Here is a 21487-nt window from a genome sequence, read left to right as displayed (position 1 = left end):
TTCTCACTGCCTGCCTCCCTTGTTCTGCCAGCACTGCCTCCTCATTCAGGGAATGACACACCGAGGGATGTATGTTCCTGCTGCTCATAAATCCTTGGAGGGTACAATAGCACTCAAACCACTGATCTCACCCTGCTCCTTTTTAGTGCTTCTCTTTTTTAACGGGACCCACCCTTTCTCATTTCCTAGTTGCTGGGGTCTTTGTTCTCACAGCTTTTTGTGTCTCTCCAGTCCCCATAGACGCTCTGGTGCTGATAAAGACTTGCAGATATACCGGGGAGGGGGGTAGGTGTCCTTCACCCTTTGCAAAAGGAGTCTCTGATAGCCTCTATGGGAACTTTCTCCTCCCCTCACACACGTGCACACACCTGCCTGAGCCTGGCTTTTCCATGTGTGCCAGAAAAGGAGAACACGGTGGCACTTAGCCCATGAGCCCCAGAGCATCACTCACCCAGGTTCACTCACCTCACCAGGTCTCAGTGCATCAGCCCACGAACTCCATCTCCCCCTGCCCAGGTGGGCTCACACCTCTGCTCCTCACTGTCCCTTGGAAGCTCGGCTTGTGGTGAAGAGCAGCGCAACCGCTGGCATTTCCTCACAGCTGAGTCTGTAGCAGGTAAGACCAGATTAATGGGGTGTGTGTCGGAGGCTACACCCTGGTGCTGCAGATCCCAACATGCCTGCTGCCCCGGAGAGCTGACTCCAGAAATCAGGAACAAGGACCCAACAGATCTAGGGATGCAGGTTGCTGTGAAGGCAAGGGGAGAGGTGGAAAGCGTGCTACAACAGAGGGGCTGCTCGGGTTTGAAAGGATGACTATAAACCCTAGTACTCTTCATACCTCTTTGTGCAGGGAAATGTGGAAGAGCACAGCAAAGGGGGGCCATGGTGGAAGAGCCATAGCAAGGCTGGAGCAGCCACGTTTCACTTTCTGAATGATTCAGACAGGAAAAGCAGAACCTTCTAGGCTGTGAGGAATTTCAGCCTCCAGGATGGTGGGGACGGCTGGCACTTCCCAGGCCTGCTAGGGAATGACAGGCTTGTTTCTCCCAGGACATTCTGGTCACACAACGCACATTTTCTGGGGCTCCAGGAGCTCTTAGGAAAATCCTACCCACTGAGAAGAGGGGCAGCCCCCTCATCATGCCTGCTTAGGAAAAGGGCAAGGACTGAACCTCTTGCCATGGGGAAGAAAATGAGGGGGGTGGAGAGAGACCTGCAGAGAAAGAGTTAAAAGAGCCAGGGAGCAGCCAGGCTGTGTTTGTTTGCTGTGGCTGTGTGGGCTGCAGGGTAGAAAAGAAGAACCTCCAGCCTGGAGGAGGCAAATGAGGGGGGGTCCTCAAGGATGGTGGCTGGGGATGAGGGAGGCTGCAGACCTTCCCCTGCTTGCTCCCATGAGCTATCACTGCAGGGGAACTCTGTCTCTCCAAAGGGCTTGGTGACAGAGCAGTGATGAGCTGGTGGGTCTAACAACCAGCTTGGTGCTGCCAGGTTTTTCTTGTGTGGAAGGCTCTGCTGTTGGCTGGGTCTCTGGCTGCTTCCTGCTGATGGAGTGACTTGGCTGTGGATGAAGACAACCAGATCGACTGCTGACAGAGACCAGGGCTCTGACACTGAAGCTGTCCCCAGCCATGTGAGCTCCCTCTGACAGATGCCTGCCGCAGACCCCAAGTTCAGAGCCCTCCCATGATGCTGCCTGAGCTGTAGGTAGGGAACAGCACCAGCGTGGAGGCTCTTCAGGGCCAACCTGTCAGGTTTCTGTGGGATATCAGGTCTTCCATGTTGGCACTGCACACCAAAGCAGCCCACAGTCATTGCCCAGGGTAGGGGCTACCTGTGTGCTGCACTGGAGCTGCTGTGAGAGCGACTGTCCGGCAGAGGCAGTGGGAGGCCACAAGAGGGGATTCAGGTGCTCTTGCATAGTGGATGAAGTTGGAGTTTCACCAGGGACAGGATGGAGATGGTGTGGCTGTACGTGGTGCTGATCCTGGTGCAGCACGTCCTTGCTGTGACCTGGCTGTAAGTATGCTTTGTACTTGTCTGGATTGGAAAGTCACCTGGGGAGGTGCTGTCTCCCAAGAAAACAGGCAGATCTGTGAGAAAGGGTGGAAGAAGGAACCGGGCAGCCCAAAGGCAGCCCATTAAAGAGGGGCATCTTTGGGATCATGAGGGGAAGGGACAGTGAAGCTGGAGAGGTGCAGACCAGGACGAGAAGCAGGAATGTCCAATTTGGTACAGACAAGAGGCAGCACATCCCCTTCCCTGCCCCATTTCTGCTCAAAATAAGGCTACAGAGGGCTAGTCTACAGAGGGCAGACACAGCTCCGGCTCTCTCTTATCGGCGACTGACTCTCCCATGCCCCACAGGTACCTGGCCAAGCAGACTTCCCTGTGGGTGCTCCTCCAGGACCCCAGGGCCTGCGAGAGCCTGGCAGGGCTGGTAGAAGAGCAGGTCCGCCTTTGCCAGAGGGAGGTGGAAGCCATGGATGCGGTGAGGCGAGGCGCAGAGCTGGCCATCGAGGAGTGCCAGCACCAGTTCCGCTCCCGGCGGTGGAACTGCTCCACGCTGCAGGGCCTGCAGGTCTTCAGCAAGGTGGCCATCCAAGGTCAGTGATGGGGAGGCAGTGCAGGGGGTCCCTTCAGTATGTCCATGGGATCTCCTTGACACACTGGCTCTTTTCGTGGGCTAGTGTGGCCAGAGTGGCCAGTGCCCTCCTCCATGTACTACCATAGCTGTCAACACGCAGCAAACGGAACCAAATGCATGTGTTATTACAAATATTAGTATTCTGGCTAAACTTTTCCTCATTTGTCCCGATTTGGCTTTTTGGTCCCATGTGGATTATTGTGGGTACTAGCTGGTGCAAACTGGTGCAGACTGACCAACCCAGCCCTTTGGAGTAGCAGCTCAAATCAAACCTTTTGCTCTGCAGCTGCAGTCCATTTTTATTGCAGGCCAAAAGAAAAGGATCTGCCTATGCCCCCAAACAGCACTGAATAGGTTTGGCATGTGTTTGGGTGGGAAGAGCCATGCACAGAGCTATGAGCAAGAGTCTCTTTGGCTCCTAGACACAAGGCAGCAGGGTCCTCCCTGACAAACCCCTCTGTGTGGGAGGCTCAGACTCTGGCATCCCCCACCATGGCTTCCCTTTCACTTCTCCCGGTGGCTGATGAGTTGTCTCCCACAATGGGACACCTGGCCCAGGAACTGAGGGTGTCAAAGGGTCCCGAAGGACCCCACAGAGCCGTCTCCCTTAGTGGTCCAAAGCTTTAGAAAGAGCATCACCAGGAGAGCATCCTTACAGTGATTTCTCCTGAGCAGTCTCCATCAGAATACATCTTCCCTGCATGCAATCGCAACCTCTTTTCCCTTGTGCCGTGTCCCATCAGTGCCTTTCCCCCCGCAGACTGGTGCCATGTCTCTCCCCACTGCAGGCACACGGGAGTCTGCTCTCATCCACGCCATGGCCGCGGCCGGCGTTGCCTTTGCTGTCACTCGTGCCTGCAGCCGCGGGGGGCTGGAGAGGTGCGGATGCGACCCCAAGGTCCGAGGAGTCAGCCCCGAAGGTGAAGGAGGAGGGGGTGGCAGAGGAGAAGGTCCATGTAGGAAACCCTCACTGGGGGGGGGTCACCTCCCATCTCCGCAGCCCTCAGCCCTTTAGTTGCTCCTCCCAGGGCTGCTGCAGCTTTATCTCACGGCTGCTTTCCCTTTGCAGGTTCCCAGCGGTCAGGCTGCTCTGATAACCTGTCTTACGGGGTTACTTCCTCTCAAGCCTTTGTAGACAACCCTGAGAGGAGCCGCGGTGCCTCCTCCAGCCGAACGCTCATGAACCTGCACACCAATGAGGCTGGGAGGAAGGTAAGGGCAGGAAGAAGGGCTGGGGAGCGAGCCTGGCTTCAGCGGCTTCTCCCTGGCTCGGTGGAGCTCGGTCCCGCCCGCTTACCCTGAGGAGCCGCCATGGGTCCCCAGAGCAGGTCTGTGTCCTGCTGCCTTTTCCCAGCCCAGCACTGTGCTGCTCACACCGAGCTGGCTCCCCTCCTGTGTGTGTGTGTCCCAGCCTCCCTAACCCACCTCTGTGCAGGGTCTCCTTTTCCTCACAGGCCTCAGCCGTGATTTACCTTTCTCTGCCTTTTTTGCAAAGGAAATGGGTTTCTCCATCCTGCTCTGAAGGGCTTCCCTGTTCCTTCAGTACCTCCTGAATAAAACCACCATCTTCTGCAGGGGACACTTAGATCTGGTCCTCTGAATGTCCTCTGGCTCTGGGCAGATCTGTTCCCATCCCCACAGCCCCACGGGTCACAGCACGTCCCCATCTGTTCCTCTGCATCAAAGATTTCTTTTACATACCCATCCGGTTTCCATGGAAGGGAGTCCCTTCTCTTTCAAAATGGCCTGGCTTAAAGAAACTTTTTTACTCCCTTGCTTTCCCTTGCCTTCCCCTGGTCCCTTCCCTTCCCACCCCATGGAGGTGTGTGGGTACAGTGGCTGCTGCACCTGCAGCCATAGGAACTATGGGTCAGGGTGTCCCAGGTCTGACTGGCAGCTGCCTCCTGCTCCCCAGGCTCTCCTGGCCCACATGAAGGTACAGTGCAAGTGCCATGGCGTGTGCGAGGTGCACACGTGCTGGAAGGTGATGCCTCCCTTCCGCAAGGTGGGCAACATCCTCAAGGAGAAGTTTGAGGGCGCGACAGAGGTTTACCCCAAACGGGTCGGTTCCCACAAGCTCCTGGTGCCCAACAGCTCTCGCTTCAAGCCCTACACAGCTCACGACTTGATCTACCTGTTGGCCAGCCCAGACTTCTGCGACCAGGGCCCCCTGCGCGGGGTCTTTGGCACCTAGGGTCACCAATGCAACCGGACCTCAGCAGCCATGGATGACCTCAGCAGCTATGAGGGACAGCCTGGGGAGGGACATGGGGAGCAGGGGAAGGCGTGGGGAGACACAAAGCCTGGGGGGGAGCGGAGGAGGTGTGGGGTTCTGCTGTCCTGGCAGAGAGGAGCCCCTGGCTCCAGGGGTGCCACCCCTGTGCTCCCTGCATGGCACCCCCTTGCCAGCCTTGTTGGGGTTTCTGTTGTTTGAATTGTTTTTCCAGAGGGAGGGTGGGAGAACACAGGCCCGATAAACCCTTCAACTTGAGAAATAAACCGTCTGCAATGGAAAGCCAAAGGTGTATGTCAGCTCCTTCCTGGTGCTGCATTTGGGACTGGCTCTGCTGCTTCCCATGGGCTGGGAGGAGAAAAGGTCATGGTGGAGTCCTCATGCTCAGGGGGATACATGGACTACAGCAAGTGAAAAACACCATGGTGCAGAGCAGGGGGGCGTAGGGACCCACCTCAGACATCAGAGGGGTCACTGAGTGGTGTAATAGAGCAGTGGCATCAGAGAGAAGGGAGTGAGTTAGGTTTATGGGAACAACAGGCTCTTTATACATTGTTGGGAGATCTCCTAACTGGTATAGACCTGCAGGGAGGGAGGGAGGCAAGAGGTGGTTGGGATGTCAGACAAGGATGCTTGGACCAGAGACTCTAAATCCAGGTTCCCAGGGCTGATGCCTTCTCCAATGCTCAGCTGCTCCTTTGGCTGGAGAAAAATGTTTCCAGGGGTTCCAGCAGGTGCCACAGTGACATGCTGTTGAGTGAGGCTCCCCTCATGGTCTGCTGCTGCCCCTGGTGCGGAGCAGATGCTTGGAGGGGGAGATCTGGCCATGATGAGCTGCCATAACCAGCAAAGGGGTCTGGGAAGAGCTGTCCAAGCCTATCCAGGGTACTACGTCCCACCACAGCCCCAAAGACCCTGATGGAGCCCTGTGCTCCCTGCATATGTCACTGCTACTATGCATCACCCCCTGGAGAGGTCGAGGAACCTCTGGTGCCACAGCTCCACTTCCTCCTCTCCTTCCTTCTCACTCAGCACCCGGTATGTCTTGTTCCTGTGGCAGCTGCGGCGAAACACCTGCAAGGACAGCCTGAGCTCATGGGACTGATACCACTGCCCATCCCTCCCCCAGGAAAGGAGGATCTCCGTGATGGATGGCATATGGAGGCTGGGATGATGAGGGCACGAGGGGGAAGAGGGGAGAACCAGCAAGGAAGAAGGATGAGGGGCTGCTATCTAAATGTGTGTTTAGCTGAGATATGGGCTAGTGCTCTGTGCTGCTCTTGTGTGTTTGGGTTTTGTTACCACCTAGGAAGCACCCAGTAGATGAGGGAGACATTCCCCTGCAGGGATAGACAGGGATACCCAGACAGATGGGGGCCTCCCCACAGCTCTTCTGTCTCTCAACATTAGTGTCTGTCTCTGATGCCATCTCTTACAGCATCTGTGCAAATCCCATGGCCTCAATTACACGCCAGCTGCGCTTGGGTCGCTATTTGCCACCCCCTCCAAACACACACAATTCTGTCCTGCTGGAGGGAAAAGCAGTGTGCCTGTGAGTCCTGCAGGGACTTGGGCTGGCTGTGGAGGGACCAGTGATGGAGAAGGCTGTGTAAAGGGAAGTGCAGGCTGCTTCTTACCCTCTGGTTTTTGAGGCTCTGCTGGAGACACTGGTGGCTTTTGAACCCGCAGTAGCTAGGGTGCTGAATTCCATCTGAGTCACAGATCTGGGGGGAGACGTGAATGAATGCCAGAGGAAGAAGAGGAGAAAGAGGGATGGGAGTATCCACTGGGCACCCACCTGGTTTGGGACACCTCCATCTTTGAACGCACTGTACTCTGCCTTCAGCCAGAGGGCCACACGAGCGTCCTCACAGCCATAAGTGGCCATCCGGCTGCACCAGTACTCTGCCCTCAGCCCTCTGAAAACCTCTATGCCATGGTAGTCTGAGGTCTCCGGGAAGCTGGTCTGCAAAAATGGGATAAAGAGAGCTATGCTTCTTCCTCCTCTCCCCATCACCCAACCTAGGCTCCTCCTCAGAGGCCAGCAGGACATGCAGCATGCTCAGTACCTTGTTGCTTGCAGCCTGGTGCTGGGCTGAGATCTGAGGGTTGATGTAAGGGGAGAAGCTGCCTGTCTCACAGTGAACACGGTTCAGGGTATGTATGTTTTGACATTGCTCCCTCTTCAGCGAGCAGAAAGCGCAATCAGGACACAGGTCCATGTGATGCCGCCCGAGGCTGTCACACACCTAGGGTGGATGCAGTCAGGAGGTCAGTGGGGAAAAGGGAGACTGAGGAGCTCCCATATCCCTGGCTTGGAGCTTGCCTCCCTGGTCACCAGGTCAGCTTCTCCCAGGAGGTGGCACCTGAAAGGACAGTGCTGATGAGCTCTGGCTGCCCAAGGACTGTGTTCAGCGCTGCAGGGAGCCCTGCACCCAGAGAGAGTCAAGGTGGACATCAACATCTTTACCGAATCTCCGAACCCAAAGACGCTTTCTTCCATCTCCTTCCAAGCCTGAGCGACCACTGACGAGAGACAGTTTCCCTCCAGCATTGCATAGCACAGGATCATCACTGCCTCATCCGTCTTCAGGGCTAAAAGGCTGACAGAGGAAAGGACAGAGGAAGTCAAATCTCATCTCTTGTCACGAGCTGAAGAGAGACCTTTAGTTAAAAACTGAAGGAGGAAAAACAACCCCAAGGCAGAGCAAAATAAACGTTCCCAAAGAAACCTGGGACTCTTGGCCAAGCTGCGCAGAGAAATGCGGGTATCTGCAGAATATGTGCACATGGAATGGGCTGCCCAAGGAAGTTGTGAAGGCTCCATCCCCGGCGGTGTTCAAAGCCAGGTTGGACAGAGTCTTGGGTGATACAATTTAGTGTGAAGTGTCCCTGCCCATGGCAGGGGGTTGCAACTGGATGATCTTAGGGTCCTTTCCAACCCAAACCATTCCGTGAATCTATGATTCTATGGTTCAGGAGTATGTGAGAAGGACTGGACAAGGAGCACAGCTTAAGAAACTTTCCCATAAGGTCCTTTTTTGTCCATCTGGGTGTACACCAAGGAGGTGTTAGAGGTCTGCTGAGTGTTGACCATGGAGCAGCTTCATTTGGGTCTGGAGTATGTAACTTATTAAGTCTCCCTCCTGCTTGAACCAATATATTTGTCAGAATGGGGAAAAAACTGGTGACAGTGAATTAACTGTTCATCCAAACCAACATGGGAAACTAAAAGCAGAAGATTTAATGCCAGCGGGATAAAGACATTTTGCATTTCTTAGGAACAGTAGAAATTGTAGACATGGTAAAATGGTGCCAGTTATCAGTAATGAAGCGTAAGAGGTAAAAATGCTCATTTGATATTTGTCTTCTGTGTCTGGAAACAAAACCAGTGATAAATAAAGCAACCGGTTTAGTTCCTGATCTTTCAGAAAGTAAGAACAGCAATTGCTTATGTTAAAATGCTCTTAAAATCCATACATGGGCTAACCTGTATGGAGAAGTTTTCCTGAGAGTAGCTTAAACTTTCTGGAGACCTTCAGGTTAGCATTAGATTTCCCAAGGCCTGGAAAACTTTCACCTAGGGTGAGAAGCTAAAGAAGCTGTACTTAGCTGAGCACAGACGCTAGTGGGTGGCCATTCAGGCAGTCAGTCAGTATGGGGATCATCTGGAAAGTTCTTTTCATTAGCAGATGGAACAGCAATGACTTTCAGTGACTAGAATTCGGGATGAGATTCATTCAAACCAGAAATTAGCTGCATTTTCCTGTCACAAAGGGTATCTACCATGGGAGCAACTGATGGGGTGGTTTCTCCACAGCTTGGAGACTTCAAAAAGGTATCACAAATTTCTCTTAGTAGAAGGCCACATGATGCTGTTTTTTCTTCAGGGCTCATCAGGCAGGGCTCTCCATCCTGTACGGAGCAGGAAGGCCAGGGTGAATGATCAGAGTAATAGCCAGGCCTGAAGGCTAAAAGAGATCAGCCTCCCCGCTGTTAAGCTCTTGCAGTTATGTGGTGTTTGAAGAAATGGAGATGTAAGGAATGACTAGAATATGTGAGATATGTGAGAGTCATACACTGCATGTACAGGAACATAGAGATGCTTGGCATTTGCATTGAGTTTGGGTGTGCACTCCCATAGGAGAACATGAGTGAGCATTAGGGTTACTAAGAAGTTTTGTGAACCTCCTTAGTGTGCACCTCCTTTTGTGCATACCCTGTCATACACCGTGGATGAAGGAGCTTACAGCATGTGCTCTGTACTTGCAGTGAGTCAGAAACAAGTGATGCTGTACCCAAACACTAACCAGCAGCAAATGAGCCTGTCAGAATCTCTGAAGGCATCTCTCTCTACTAAAAGAGAACCTTGAAAGTCTTAGTCATGGAAAATATGAATATTAGTTTTTTCTTTTAAAAAGACATTACAGTCAAGCTTGTTTTATCACAGTGCAGCAGATGTTGCTCTGAGCCTGCATCCAGGCAAGCAGACGTTACTTCAGCACGCCATCCTGTACTGTACTGTGGACAGCCTGCAAATGGTATTCTGTAGATACAGACATGTGAGCAAATTAGTGTGCTGCCAGCCCACAGCATGTCAACCACATCCACTGGAAAGCTGAGGACAGCTGAATACCTGGAAATCTACATCTCCCAAGCCTGTGCATCTCTTACTGCAATGCGCCACAGTGGGACCAAACTGGTCAGAGGTTTGTGAAAGAAAGGTCTGAGTTCAGAGAGGACAATAGAATGCAAACTGAGGAGAGCAGTGACATGCAATAATTCCTCCAGGAAAAGTTGAAAAGAATTAAAATGTGCCAGTAAAACACAGAAACAAACCCCCCATATCCTGTATCCTTCCACAGCCTATAAGATCCTTTATGTTCATTCCTCCATTCCATGGCTCCACATGATACTTTTAATCTAGGGGGTATTTTTGTTTCCTCTGTAAACATTCAGACCATTTAGGATACCAAGAAGAACAGGAAGTTTTAAATTTAGACCAAAAAGTCTGTGCTGATCCCACACTAAATCCTGTCTAAGCTTGTTCAGTTCAACCCTCTCAGCATTTTGCTGTGACTGGGAGCTGAATATCGCTGAGAGAAGAACCAGTGACAGCCTCCAAGGCACACCTAGCATTCCTCTTCTGTGAAGGATTGCTCTTTGTGTGTGGATTACCTGACACTGACAGTTTCTCTCTTTAAGCAGTTGTAACCCAGGAGAACAAGTGCTCACTCCATGTTGCTGATAAATCTGTGACAGCCAAAGGGAGTCCCTGCCACCACTCAGATGCTTGACTGCTTAGGAGCAGTTGGAGTTTCACCTTCAAGATTTGGTAAACTGGTTGGGGCATCCTGATGAGACACATTTCAGTTAATGACCCTGATATTATTCCCCAGACTCCTCTGAAAGAATTTACCCACAAATACGTCACTAATGGCTACTGTTCCACTACTTGCTTGTTATCCCAGCGACACATTGTGATTCAATTGCTTCTTCATCACACCAGGATGATCGGGCCAATAAAGCAAGAGGCATATTCACAGTCATTAAAGTGATATGAACGGCTCTGGTGTTTTCATCACTGAGGTATTAAAAAAAAAAAGAAGAAAAACTGTCCAGCTTGCTGTACTTTTTAAGAAACAGCAACTCCCACTAAAAGGGTTTAACAGCCTTTGCTTTCTCCAGCACACGTACTGGTCCAAGAAGTGTAGCCCAAACAAGACACAAATAGATTACAGGCAAAAGAGGCATAAAAGGGAACTTTTCTATAAAGAGTGCTTCCATAAGTAGCGATGAAACATCTGCTGAGTGTTGATGACCTACTTGTTCAGAACAGATGCCAAGTCAGATGTGGGCAGGAGCCTCTGCTGCACAGCAAACTTTAGATTTGTAGACCACGTTTGGTATGATCAGCTCTCGCACTCCTATTCACTACCTTCTGACGCTTTGCTGTTGACCCTATATGCACATGAATTGTGTCTGTAACATCCACTCACCCACCCAGGAAACTGAGTTGTGCCATCAGGTTGAGGTTACCAAGAAATTCTGTTGCCCTGTCTGCCGCATCCTCCTCTATCTCTGTTCTCCATCTCTGTTGTGAGGCTTTCTGGCCTCCTCAAGGTTACAAAATCAGCAGCTGGTTTACCACCTCTGGATGAGTGAGATGCATCTGTATCATCCCCGAGTGACAGCCAGTTCCTGAAAGCAGCTGAGAAGTGTCAGGAGAATGGGTCCACCCCACATCACCAGACCCAAGGAGAGGTCCTGGGCTCCTCCCTTGCTTGTGGGCACCTGGAATCCACAATGCCGTGGCACTAGCTACACCCCAGGGCTGTCCCTGGTTTCTCTCCTAGCGATGCCCAGCACCCTGGCACTGATCTTCGATGTAAACAGCCACCCTCCCACTGCTGCTGCCTTATGGCAGTGCTGGGGCTTTGTGTCCCATCACAGTGGTATTATAGACAAACGGTATGGACCCTGCAGAGTATAACAGCACTGCTGCTGGTCCCCTGCAGTCATTGACATGGTGCTGAGTATGTCAGTGGATGTGCATAAGTTTCACCATGCATCAGGGAAAGTCATAGGTCTAAAGCAATTTTCTAATGCAAATCCCTCCCTAGCTTAGTACCTCTGCACATTGGTGGCCTAACCTGGAAAAAGCCCAACAGTTACTTGGAGGCAATGTTTCAAAGGGAATGTGAAAAAATGTAATTAAGAAGAATCTGTGGGCCCAAATCAGTAATTGCTCAAAGGCAAAAAGAGAAGAAATCAGGTAAAAACCTGTCTTGCTCTAATATCTCAAGACATGGAGTGACACACACAGAGCCTACTTCAGCGTATCTCTGAAGAGTGCTAGCTAACAACATCCACCTTTCCCTCGTCATGATGACAAGGATTTGGGCCATTAACTTTCAGCTGCTGAACCTCTCCAATATTGGCTGGCTGTGTGAGATGGAGTGAATACCTGAGGCAAGCAAAAAAGATTATAAGGAGCAAACAGCAGCTCTCTAGCACTTTGTAACCTCTGATTTAGGGCAGTTGCTGCAGGAAACTAAAACCACTAAGCAAATAGCCATTCTTAGCATTTTCAGAAACAAAAGAGATCTTGGCCTGCATGCCAAGAAGACAGGCAGGCTGGATAGGTACCTGACAGATCAAACCCAGAAAGTAACCTGACACAGGAGCTATTGGGAGGATGGGGATGTAAACACATCTCTCCTGCTGACCTGTTCATATTGCAGTCCTTTACCTCTGCCCCTGAGACACTGAGAGACCCCTGCTTTGAGAATCCCAGAAGCCTGGGAGCATTTGAATTTCGTCTAGCCTGGTGGTGAGAGGCAAACCTGCCTTGTTACTATCCCCCTTTCACAGTTAGTTGTGCACAGTAGCAATAGTGGGACACTAAACTGGTCCCTGGACTCACTGGATGGTCAAATGATACCACTACATAATCCCCAAGTCACAGCTAGTTCCTGAAGCAGCTGAGAAATGTGAGGGGAATGGGTCCCATCCTGCACTACCAGACCAAAGTGAAAAAAGGAATTGCAGACAGGTGATGATGCTAAGTCTTAAAGAGTGGTGTTTTTCTGGGGATGGTATTTTTAATGAATGGTCTGATCTTAAAGCTGCTGGGGATGAAGTACATAAGCACCACAGGAACTGCTTGGAGGGGTAAAACAGGAGGAGGAGGGTGCAGCCACTGGGAGGGCTCTGCTCAGCCTTGTTGGAGAAGCTGGGCTCATGAGCATCCACGCACAAATACCAACAGGGTGCGGGCTGTATCCAGGACAGCCCTGACACTGCGAGAGGTGTAGGGGTCGTAGAAGGCAAACAACGCGCCAGCAGAAAGCCATGGGGAAAAGGGCAAATGCAATTCCTGTGTGCAAACAGGAGAGCAGGGGAAGGAGGTTGAACTCCTTCTGCACACCCAACTGCCAAAACCCGTTGCTGAATGGTGCACGCAGAGCTGGAGCGTGTGGATGTTTTGAAAGGACACTGAAAATTGCCACAGAAAATGAGAGCTGGATGGGCTTTACAATGGAAGAGCCACAGAGCTCTTTTTAGCAAGGCTGAATCATCCTATATAGGTAACTTTGTGGAGAGGAAATACTTGGAAATAAATAGCTCATTAATTGTGGAGCAGAAAGCACAATAAGGACTAGAAATGGAAAGTAAGTGCACTAAGAGACATTTCCCTCCCATAATGGCTCACTGCTAGCAGAAAGACCACAAAACAGTGCTGCAAATTCCTCACCTTGTTATACTACTGACTTTGGCCTGTCTCTCTCTAAAGGTCATAGCTGGCTTCAGCAGGTACTATGAAAGCTGGTAGAGCTACCAGAGCAGCCACCACAAGCAGGAGTGAGGAAGAAGGGATCTATGTCCTGCTGGACATAAGACCTTAGGGAGGACACGCAGCCCTGGTTTGTGCCTGTCACAGCCGTGTACACCTTGCATTAAACCAGGTGCTGAATGGCACCTCTGCACGGCGACCAGTCCCACCCAGCACTGCTCCTCTTGCTGGAATGGAAATGCCTCAAAGCATTTTGCTCTTTTTTTAGGTCACACATTGAAGTCCCTTTGCGAGGAAACAGGATGTGGTGAGCAGCAAAGCTGACAGGCATGGTCTATCTTGCCTTTTAATCCTCACTTGGGTTTAAGCTTTGCTTAGCATGATTGATGGGGCTCGGCTGCCGGGTTACAGACACACAGTCAGCTTTAGGGTCTTTGAGAAACTCTGCAGCAGCATAGTGAGTGTCATCTGCAATCACAGCAGACCAGCAGTAATCCCAATGTAACTTAATCAGAGCAAGGCTCAATTTCAGAGGCAGGGAAAATGAACATGTCCTCAATGAAATGGAATTTTGCCTTAGAGTACTTACACAAGAAGAAGTTTGTCAAGCAGTAAATTAGGAATATAATAGGAATAATATGAGGAAGTAGGATGACATAAGTTACAGCCTTGCACAAGGACAGTTACAGCTTTAACAATAGGATGCAATTCATTTTTACGTGCAGAAGTGGGAGCTCTGGTTAACTGTAGTAGTGTGGCGTGCAGTGTGTTTAATAGACCCCACAGAGGTACAGTCGTGCACAAAACATGTGTGCTTGCAGGAACATCACTAGCCAGCAACAGACTTGAAAACAACATGATTTCTCCACGAAAGGCACACCTACACAGCATTTTTGTTTTTCCTCTTGGCAAGGAAAGTAATCTTTGCAACTCAGTCAAAGCAAGTGGTCCTCAGCTACAAAGGACTAAATGATCAAAAAGTAAATTTGAACGAAAACAATAATCCTTTTGCAGGTCTTTTCTGTTTGGACTCACCTCAGCTGCTTGAGGACAGAAGCAAATTGATCCTAGCAGATCACCTGAGAAGAAATCAAGATGCTTGACAAGCTCCTAGAGCATCCCTAGACCAGAGAACCTAAGAGGGGTGTGTAAAAGGATTGCAGTAAGCTGGGCTGTCACAGGGCATGCAGCTGCTTTCAAAGCCAGAACCTGGAATCAGAAACTCCTTAAGAAGAGCAATGCACAGATCCAGAACACAGAGACGTGCTCAAGGAGCAGTAGTGGTCCTGCACAGCCAGGAGCAAGGCTCTGTGCTCCTGGCTCTGACTTCTACCTCAGGGCTCGTTTTGCTCTACCTGGGTGAGGACAGAGCACTCTGCAGAGCAGAAACATCTGCTTCACGTTGCACAGTGAGATACGTTTACCCCAAGGAAGCTATTTCTGCAGGTCACCCAGATTGCCAGGAGTTGGGAGGATGAGGGCAGGAGGTGGTTGCACACTGCAGATGACCACAGGGTGGGGATACGCTTTGCTTAGGATGCAGAGGCATTGTCAGGAGCTAGCAGTGCTGGGTCACCCTCTCCCGGCTCACTCTGTGCTGGAGGAGGGGGCTCCCCGGCCGCAGTCTTGCTCTGTATGGGTCATCTTGCTCCAGAAAGCCTGCCTGCACTCACCAGCTGAGGGCAGGAGCGTGAATACCATGTACCGGTACGCATTAGGACATCCCTGCCCGGGTGGCGTGTGGTACCCTGCCAGGCAGGGAGATGGGTGCTCCCCTTACCTGCCACGGAATGCCGTTTCCTGCACCTCCTCCTGAGGGCTGCCTGTTGTGCTCTCTGAGTCTGGCTGGGTGCTGGAGTTCAGAGAAAAGCCCTTCCTGCCCACCTGAGACATCTCCAAGTCCAGGGCCATGTGGATCAGCTGCCAGATGCCCTTCTGCAGGTGCTGCTCCCAGGCTTGGTCTGGCTCCGGAGGGGATCCCAGCCAGGGAGGCACTGGGGCAGGGGTAAGTGGGACCGGCAGGGTCAGCCCCCTGCCTTGGTGGGCTCTCGGCAGCTTTGTTGTGCTCAGGGCAAGGTTCCTCGGCACTGGTTTCTGATTTGAGAGCGCGTAGGAGTACTTCAGGAGGGTGTCCACGCTGGCGCGAAGCAGGCTGTCAGCAGGCAAGAAAGCTGGCCCTGGAGCTGGGGAGAGAGTGGGATGGGGGTACTGAGCCAGCCAGAAAGCTGATGTGAGGGGGGAAAACAGCTATGGGATATCAGCAGGAGAGCAGGGATACCCAGCACGGATAGGTGCAGCCATACCTTCTTCTGCAGGGGAGCTTTTGCCCCTTGTCCAGGAGCCCACTGTGTGGGTTTGCTCCGTCGGGAGAAGGCTTTTTGGAGACAAATTCAGGCATGGGATTCGCTGAGCAGAGGAGAGAGGCAGAAACATGAGTCCCACTGTGCTATGTTCCCTTCCTCCTCGCTCCTTCCATCTCCCAGGAAGGGATTCCCCACCCTGTCTGGAATTTCGCACCACACCTTGATGTAGAACTGGTGTGTGAAGCAGCGGTACTGGGCGAAGTGGCAGAAGGTCTGAAACCACGGTGCTTCCTGGAAGTCAGAGCAGACTGGCCCTGGAGAGAGGTGAGAGACAGATGTGGGATGAGGGCAGGATGCAGGCTTGTTTGTCCCATTGGGCTGGGTGCAGCAAGAGGTGGGGACCCCTGGACAGCTGTTTTCAGAGCAGCTTGTGCTTGAAGCTATGCCTCCAAGTGGAGACCACAGCCTTGTGCTACTGCAGCTCCCAATCCCAGGTGACACATGTACTTTCCCTCCAAACTACCCGGCTTTTCAGTTAGCCCTTCTGCCTTTTTTTCACATGGTTATCTTCCCTTTCACAGAGACTCAAACCTGCTGTTTCCAGTTCCTGATAAAGACTCTGTTATCAGTCCTTGAAGGATTTAAAAATAGAAAAAAGGCAAGCAGAGATGTGATGGGTTAAAAAGGTGGCTGGAGTGGGCCTAACAACACCGGAGGAGACAACCTCTTCAGGGCAAAATAGTCTGACATTGATTCCATCTGTGCAGGGGATGGAGCAAAGTCCACAGGGCCAAGATGCCACTGGCAAAGTCTGTGCCTGTACACACATACACCATAGTCTTGACCAGCACTGCTGACACTACTGGCTTAAAAGCTGCAGCTCTTCCTGCAGGGATTGCAGAATAGCTGAGGTCACGCAGGACAGCTGAAAACCCTGGGAGGTTTGGGGAGGGGGTAATCTTGTGCTCTCTCTGCTCACCGCCAGCCCGTTCCACACACCAAATGGGTTAAGTGCTGGCTAAGGCAGAGCAGGTTAGTAGTGGAATTGCACTGCTCTCCTCTTAGTTGCTTGTACACCATCTTTTACACCGTATGCGCTGCTCTTGGGCTAAGCATATGGATTCACTAGCAGAAGTAGGATTTCAGGTATCCACCAGGATCCCAGCCCAGAAAAGTGCCCAGATTGTAGGGGACATGCCAGATCCCCACTGTGCCCTTTGCTGATGCTCTGTGGAATCTCTCCAGGATGTGGGTGGCATGGACTCAGCCAGTGCAATGCTCTTCTGTGTGGACTGGGAGCTGCAGAGTTACACTCCATCACACAGCCACTGCTTGCAAAGGAACATTGCTGCCGTTGGGCAGGGCAGGAAGCCCAACCGCTTGCTAACCCCACTGTTAGCCTGGCTCTCCCAGCGTTCCCAGCAGTGCACACCAGACCAGACTTGGAGTATTACAGCTTGCTATGTCCTGCCAGAAACCATTCCTGTGCTGATACAGAAACGTTCCATTTTGGTGTGGAAGAAGAAGAAAAGCACATTTTCATTCCAGCATCTGGGAAGAGAAGAAAAACTTGACACAGATGAAATTTCCCGTGGGCTCTCTTTGCTGGTCTCTTTATTTCCATGATGGTTCAGCTCTCTCACAGTCCGTTGAACACTGATGACATGGCCTGACGAGCAGCTTGCCTCCTTTAGCACTGATCCCTCTTTCCTCTCATCATCTCATCTCCCCTATGGAAATACTTGCCTGGCTTTCAATCCTCTGACTTTCCTGCCAAGAGCAGCCTTTCCCAGCAGTAGCTGCTTGGTTTAATCAATATTATCTTCTGCCTTCTTCCTCTGCTCCTCCTGCCCATGTGGTTGCTGGTTTGCTGCAAACAGCTACAGCTTCTGCTGGGTGTCAGGAGGCCTCTGGGCTTTGTGGCCAGCTCACAGGAGCTCCCAGCGTGGGGGAAAAGGAAGGTAATTGGGGCAATTAATTAACAATCACTAAAGAGCTGGAACCAGCCAAGATGTTTGCATGCACTCAGCAGGAAAACATCTTCCTGAGTCATCTTCCACAGCAAAGAGTGTTAAAAGGCTTCATGTAGGCTTCCCTTGTTTGAAAGGCAAGGTAACTGCTTTCCTCAGCACCACACCTGAAGAGGCTCATGAATACTTGGATATAGACGGCACTGCCGTTTTAGCTGTGAGGACGCTAGAGACAAAACACATGAGGGCACGTGCTCTGCTGTGTCTGCTCATCCACTCAGCCCAGCTGCAACATGCACCAAAGTAGCCCTAAAGCTGGAAAAAAGGGGACTGTGGAGGGGAATAAAGTCTGCAGATGGGGGTGTGGGGCTGAGGGATGAAGGCAAAGAGGGCATCCTGCAAAATTGTCACATCTCCTGGAATTCCCAGGTGTTTCTGCTCTTGGCACCTGAGTTTCCAAAGGCAGCAGCAGTGGGAACGTGTCTGGATATGCCAAAAAGTGGTGCTAGGGTGAAGGGCATCGCCAGGCGAGGAGCCATGGACAGATGGTGCACTGGAACCCTGGGTGCACCTAGTACCATGGCACTGTAGATTGCAGGTGCCCGCAAGTGAGCGAGGAGCCCAGGACTCATCCCTGGGTCTGGTGATGCAGAGTGGGACCCATTCCCCTGACACAGCTGCAGAAACAAGAAATAGTTGCCCTCAAGCTGCAGTCCAAATAAGCACAGTTGGCTGATCATTCAGTTCATTGACGTTCATAGCTAAATATAAAGACATATTTTTTATGAGAAAATTGGTCCTATTTTTTTTTTTTCCTCTGAAGAAAAATACAACAGAAGTAGTCCCAAGTTTTTCAGCTGCACAGATATAATTATGCCACTTAAATTCTCTGATGCAGGGGTGCAGGGAAAGTATCTCTGCAGAGATTTAAAGGGTGCTGTTGCTATGGCGCTTTCTGAACTGGGATGTTTCTTGGCTCCTGAAATGTTTAACACTTAAAAAAGCAGCTTATCAGCTCAAGCTTTCTTAAAGGCCCATGAGAGTCTGTACACCAAGCTTCTGTGCTAAACCCCACATCAAGCTGGAAGCAGGCAGTCAGGTTGCAACATGAAGTGTTGGGAAGAGATGATGAGCTTCAGCAAGCTTCAGAAAACCGTGGCCAGCTTTTTGCCCCACCAATGGAGATGTGGAGAAGACAAAGAGCTCAATGAAGGGCCAACAAATTGGCCGTGCTTTCAGCCCATGACCCGTGAAGAGAGTTCAGGGCAGCTGTGCTTCTTCAGCTGGGTGAAGAGGAGGTGGGAAGGTGACTTAACAGCAGCCCACAAGGACCTGAAGGAAAGCTACAAGATGACAAAATCAGTCTCTTCTTGGTGGTGCCAGACAACACAAGAGGGAAGAAACTGCAAATTCCTGTTTGGGAGGTTAGGAATGCCCATTAGAAAAAGCTTTTTTTTTTATTCCAGGAGAGCAGTGCAGCACTGGAAGGGGTGCCCAGAGAGACCACAAAACCAAACTCCCTTGAACAAAGCCAGGGTGCTCTAGTGCTGCAAGTGTCCTGCTCCACACTGGACTTTGGGCTAGAAACCCCAAACCAACCCATTGCAACTCATCCCCATCCCCATTCCCTCAATCCTGGGTCGTTCTGCGGGGCATAGAAACAGCAGGCACTGCTCCAGGAGGAGCAATATCCCTACCGTTGGGGACACGGCCATGGTTCTCCTCTTGGTCCAGCTGCAGGATGATGGGGCTGAGGCAGCCGTGTACCTGGCGCAGCTGGCAGGACACCTCTGCCTTCCAGGGGGGCTGCAGGTGGGCGAAGAAGAGCCGGTACTCTCCGTCTGACAGGGGGCTGCCCGGAGCAGGACCCACCGGAGGGGCGACACAGGACATGAGCAAGGCCAGCAGACCTGGGGGAAATGCAGGCTGTGCTTAATCCTTCTGCACGGGGACAAGCAGGGAGGGGAAATGAAAGAGCAGCCTGCTCCTGTCTGCTGGTGGTGAGTGGGGCATGGGGTATCAGCTCCATCACCCCTGTTTGCAGGGCTCTGGGGGAACCAGGACCCCTGGGAAAAATGAGAAAACAATGAACAACAAAAGAAGAAAAAAAAAGAGCGAGAAAAAGAGAAAAAAGTAAAGAAAAAAGAAAAAAAAGAATAAAGAAAAACAAGAAAAAAGGAAAACGTTTTAAAAGAAAAAATAAAGAAAAAAGAGAAAAAGAGAAAAGAGGAAGAGAAAAGAAAAAGAAGAAGGGAAGGGAAGGGAAGGGAAGAGAAGAGAAGAGAAGAGAAGAGAAGAGAAGAGAAGAGAAGAGAAGAGAAGAGAAGAGAAGAGAAGAGAAAAAAAGAAAAAAATTACAAGGAAAAAATAAATAAAGGAAAAAGGAGAGAAAAAGACAAGAAACAAGAAAAAGGGAAAAATAAAGAAAAAAAGAAAAATAAGAAAAAAGGAAAATAAGAAAAAAGGAAAAATTTTAATAGAAAATAAGATAAAAATTAAAATGTTAGAAGTTGGGAGTTTGGGGAGCTTGATTTGGGTAGAGGAGAGAGATTTTTACTTTTGGTTTTGTTTAGTTTGAGGGATTTTTTTTGGTTCTTCCCCTACAAAAGCCTTACTTGCCTCGTGCCTCTGGAGGCACCCACAATGATGCAGTCTCTGCTCCCACCTCTGTGAGCTGCCCACTCCACCACACCAGGGGCCTGAGCCCCTCCGTGGGGACATCCCTCCATCTTTCCCCTTCTCTCCTTTGCCTTCAGCTGGGTCCTTTCCCACTGCCTTCTGTACCCAAAGCAGGGATGCTCTGCCCCAGCCCCATGTCCCTCCAGCCACCCTCCTGGGGGAGGCAGAGCCTGTGGTCCCAGTGGGGAGGTCTAGTGGGGCAGGAATGAGGGGTGGCATCAGCAGGGGCTTCCAGCCTCCCTCCAGCACTGCCTCTGTGGTGGCCCAAAGAAGGTGGGCAGGGAGCAGGCAGGGGCACTCACCCACTAGGCACAGCAGCCTCAGCATGTCTGGCCCAGGCCTCAGCACTGGGTCCTCCTTGGTGGCCCGGGGCAACGGTGGAACGAGAAGGAGGTGGTGTCAGAATGAGAAGGGAACGACATCACAGCGGGGCTGGGGAAGGGCACGTGGAGGGGGGCTGAAACACGGGACTGGGGGGAGATGGGCACCCCATGAGGAAGGCAAACCTTTGTCCCACTACCGGGACAAGGCAAGCTACAGGAATGGGAGCCAAGCAGGGAGCTTCCCCTCTGCTCGCTGACACAGTGGGGGCTGGCAGCAACCTGCAACAGCATCTGAGGCACAGCCAGGCTACTCCTGTGCTGAGAGTGCCCCCAAAGTTGTACCTTATATCCCAAAGCATTTTGTGCTCTTCTGCAGGGGAAAGGCAACAAAACCTCTTCCAACTGCAAGGGATTGAGGACAACCCCCCATGCCTCCCTAGGTATGCATCCCAGCACTGGCTTGCTTTGGGATGCAGGGGGAAGCTGGCTTGATCTTTTCTGGGCAGCCGTGCCACTTTCTGACCCCCCATGGAGCACTCGCTGGTCTCCCTTTGCCTCCAGCATGGGTGCCCTGAGCACCGCTTTCTGCATGGGAAAGCTTTCTCAGGCAAAAGTGGGAATGGTGCCGACAAAAGAGGCTTTGGGACCACCAGTGCAGAGGTGCCCAGAACCCTCAAGGGCTGATTTTGAGGGACACCCACACCCATGTGCCCACGCTGGTTCTTACTGCAGAGACCAATGCGTGGGGCACAGACACAGCGACCCACATGTGCACGCTGTCGATAGCCACCAACGCAGCACTTCCCATGGCTGGGCACTTTGTGATGTGAGGGGGAAAGACACGACCATCACCAGCACGGGCAAGCAGCTGTCAGGGAGGTTGGAAAGAAAACGCCTGGCACAGCAGCTACAAGAAGTGCAGCCGTAAGCAGAACGCAGGGCAGCACAGTGGCTTTGTGCAGCCGCTGCATCACCCCACAGCCTCCGCTTGCCTGGGAATTGGCACCCTTACAAAACCGAAGAGGAGCTGCAGGCA

The 21487-nt window shown here is 51.6% G+C and overlaps 2 protein-coding genes across 2 annotated transcripts; one reads left to right on the top strand and one right to left on the bottom strand.

Moving 5' to 3' along the window:
- The first annotated feature begins 1954 nt into the window (after nt 1-1954).
- Nucleotides 1955-5710, top strand: LOC130596500 (protein Wnt-4-like). Its single transcript, XM_057404166.1, is given in 6 exon segments — nt 1955-2019; nt 2368-2606; nt 3436-3567; nt 3717-3859; nt 4563-4969; nt 5683-5710. Coding segments are annotated over 6 exon segments (1014 nt in total).
- Nucleotides 5711-5823: 113 nt separating this feature from the next.
- On the bottom strand, nt 5824-20491 carry ACRBP (acrosin binding protein). The gene is made up of 10 exons (XM_057404100.1): nt 20431-20491; nt 19147-19359; nt 15699-15793; nt 15480-15582; nt 14957-15359; nt 7351-7483; nt 6950-7129; nt 6679-6846; nt 6518-6604; nt 5824-5954 (listed from the first exon to the last, which is right to left on the bottom strand). Exons 1-10 carry the CDS (start codon nt 20453-20455, stop codon nt 5841-5843), a joined length of 1521 nt encoding a protein of 506 aa, XP_057260083.1. The 5' UTR covers nt 20456-20491; the 3' UTR covers nt 5824-5840.
- Between the last annotated feature and the right edge of the window lie 996 nt (nt 20492-21487).

This window comes from Pezoporus wallicus, unplaced genomic scaffold (genome assembly GCF_028554395.1).
Source record: "Pezoporus wallicus isolate ANWC-B61680 ecotype Strahan unplaced genomic scaffold, APGP_CSIRO_Pwel_v1 contig_6598, whole genome shotgun sequence".
Classification (NCBI taxonomy): Eukaryota; Metazoa; Chordata; class Aves; order Psittaciformes; family Psittacidae; genus Pezoporus; species Pezoporus wallicus.
The sequence above is the reverse complement of the archived record's forward strand: the minus strand, read 5'-3'. Positions and strand labels throughout refer to the sequence as shown.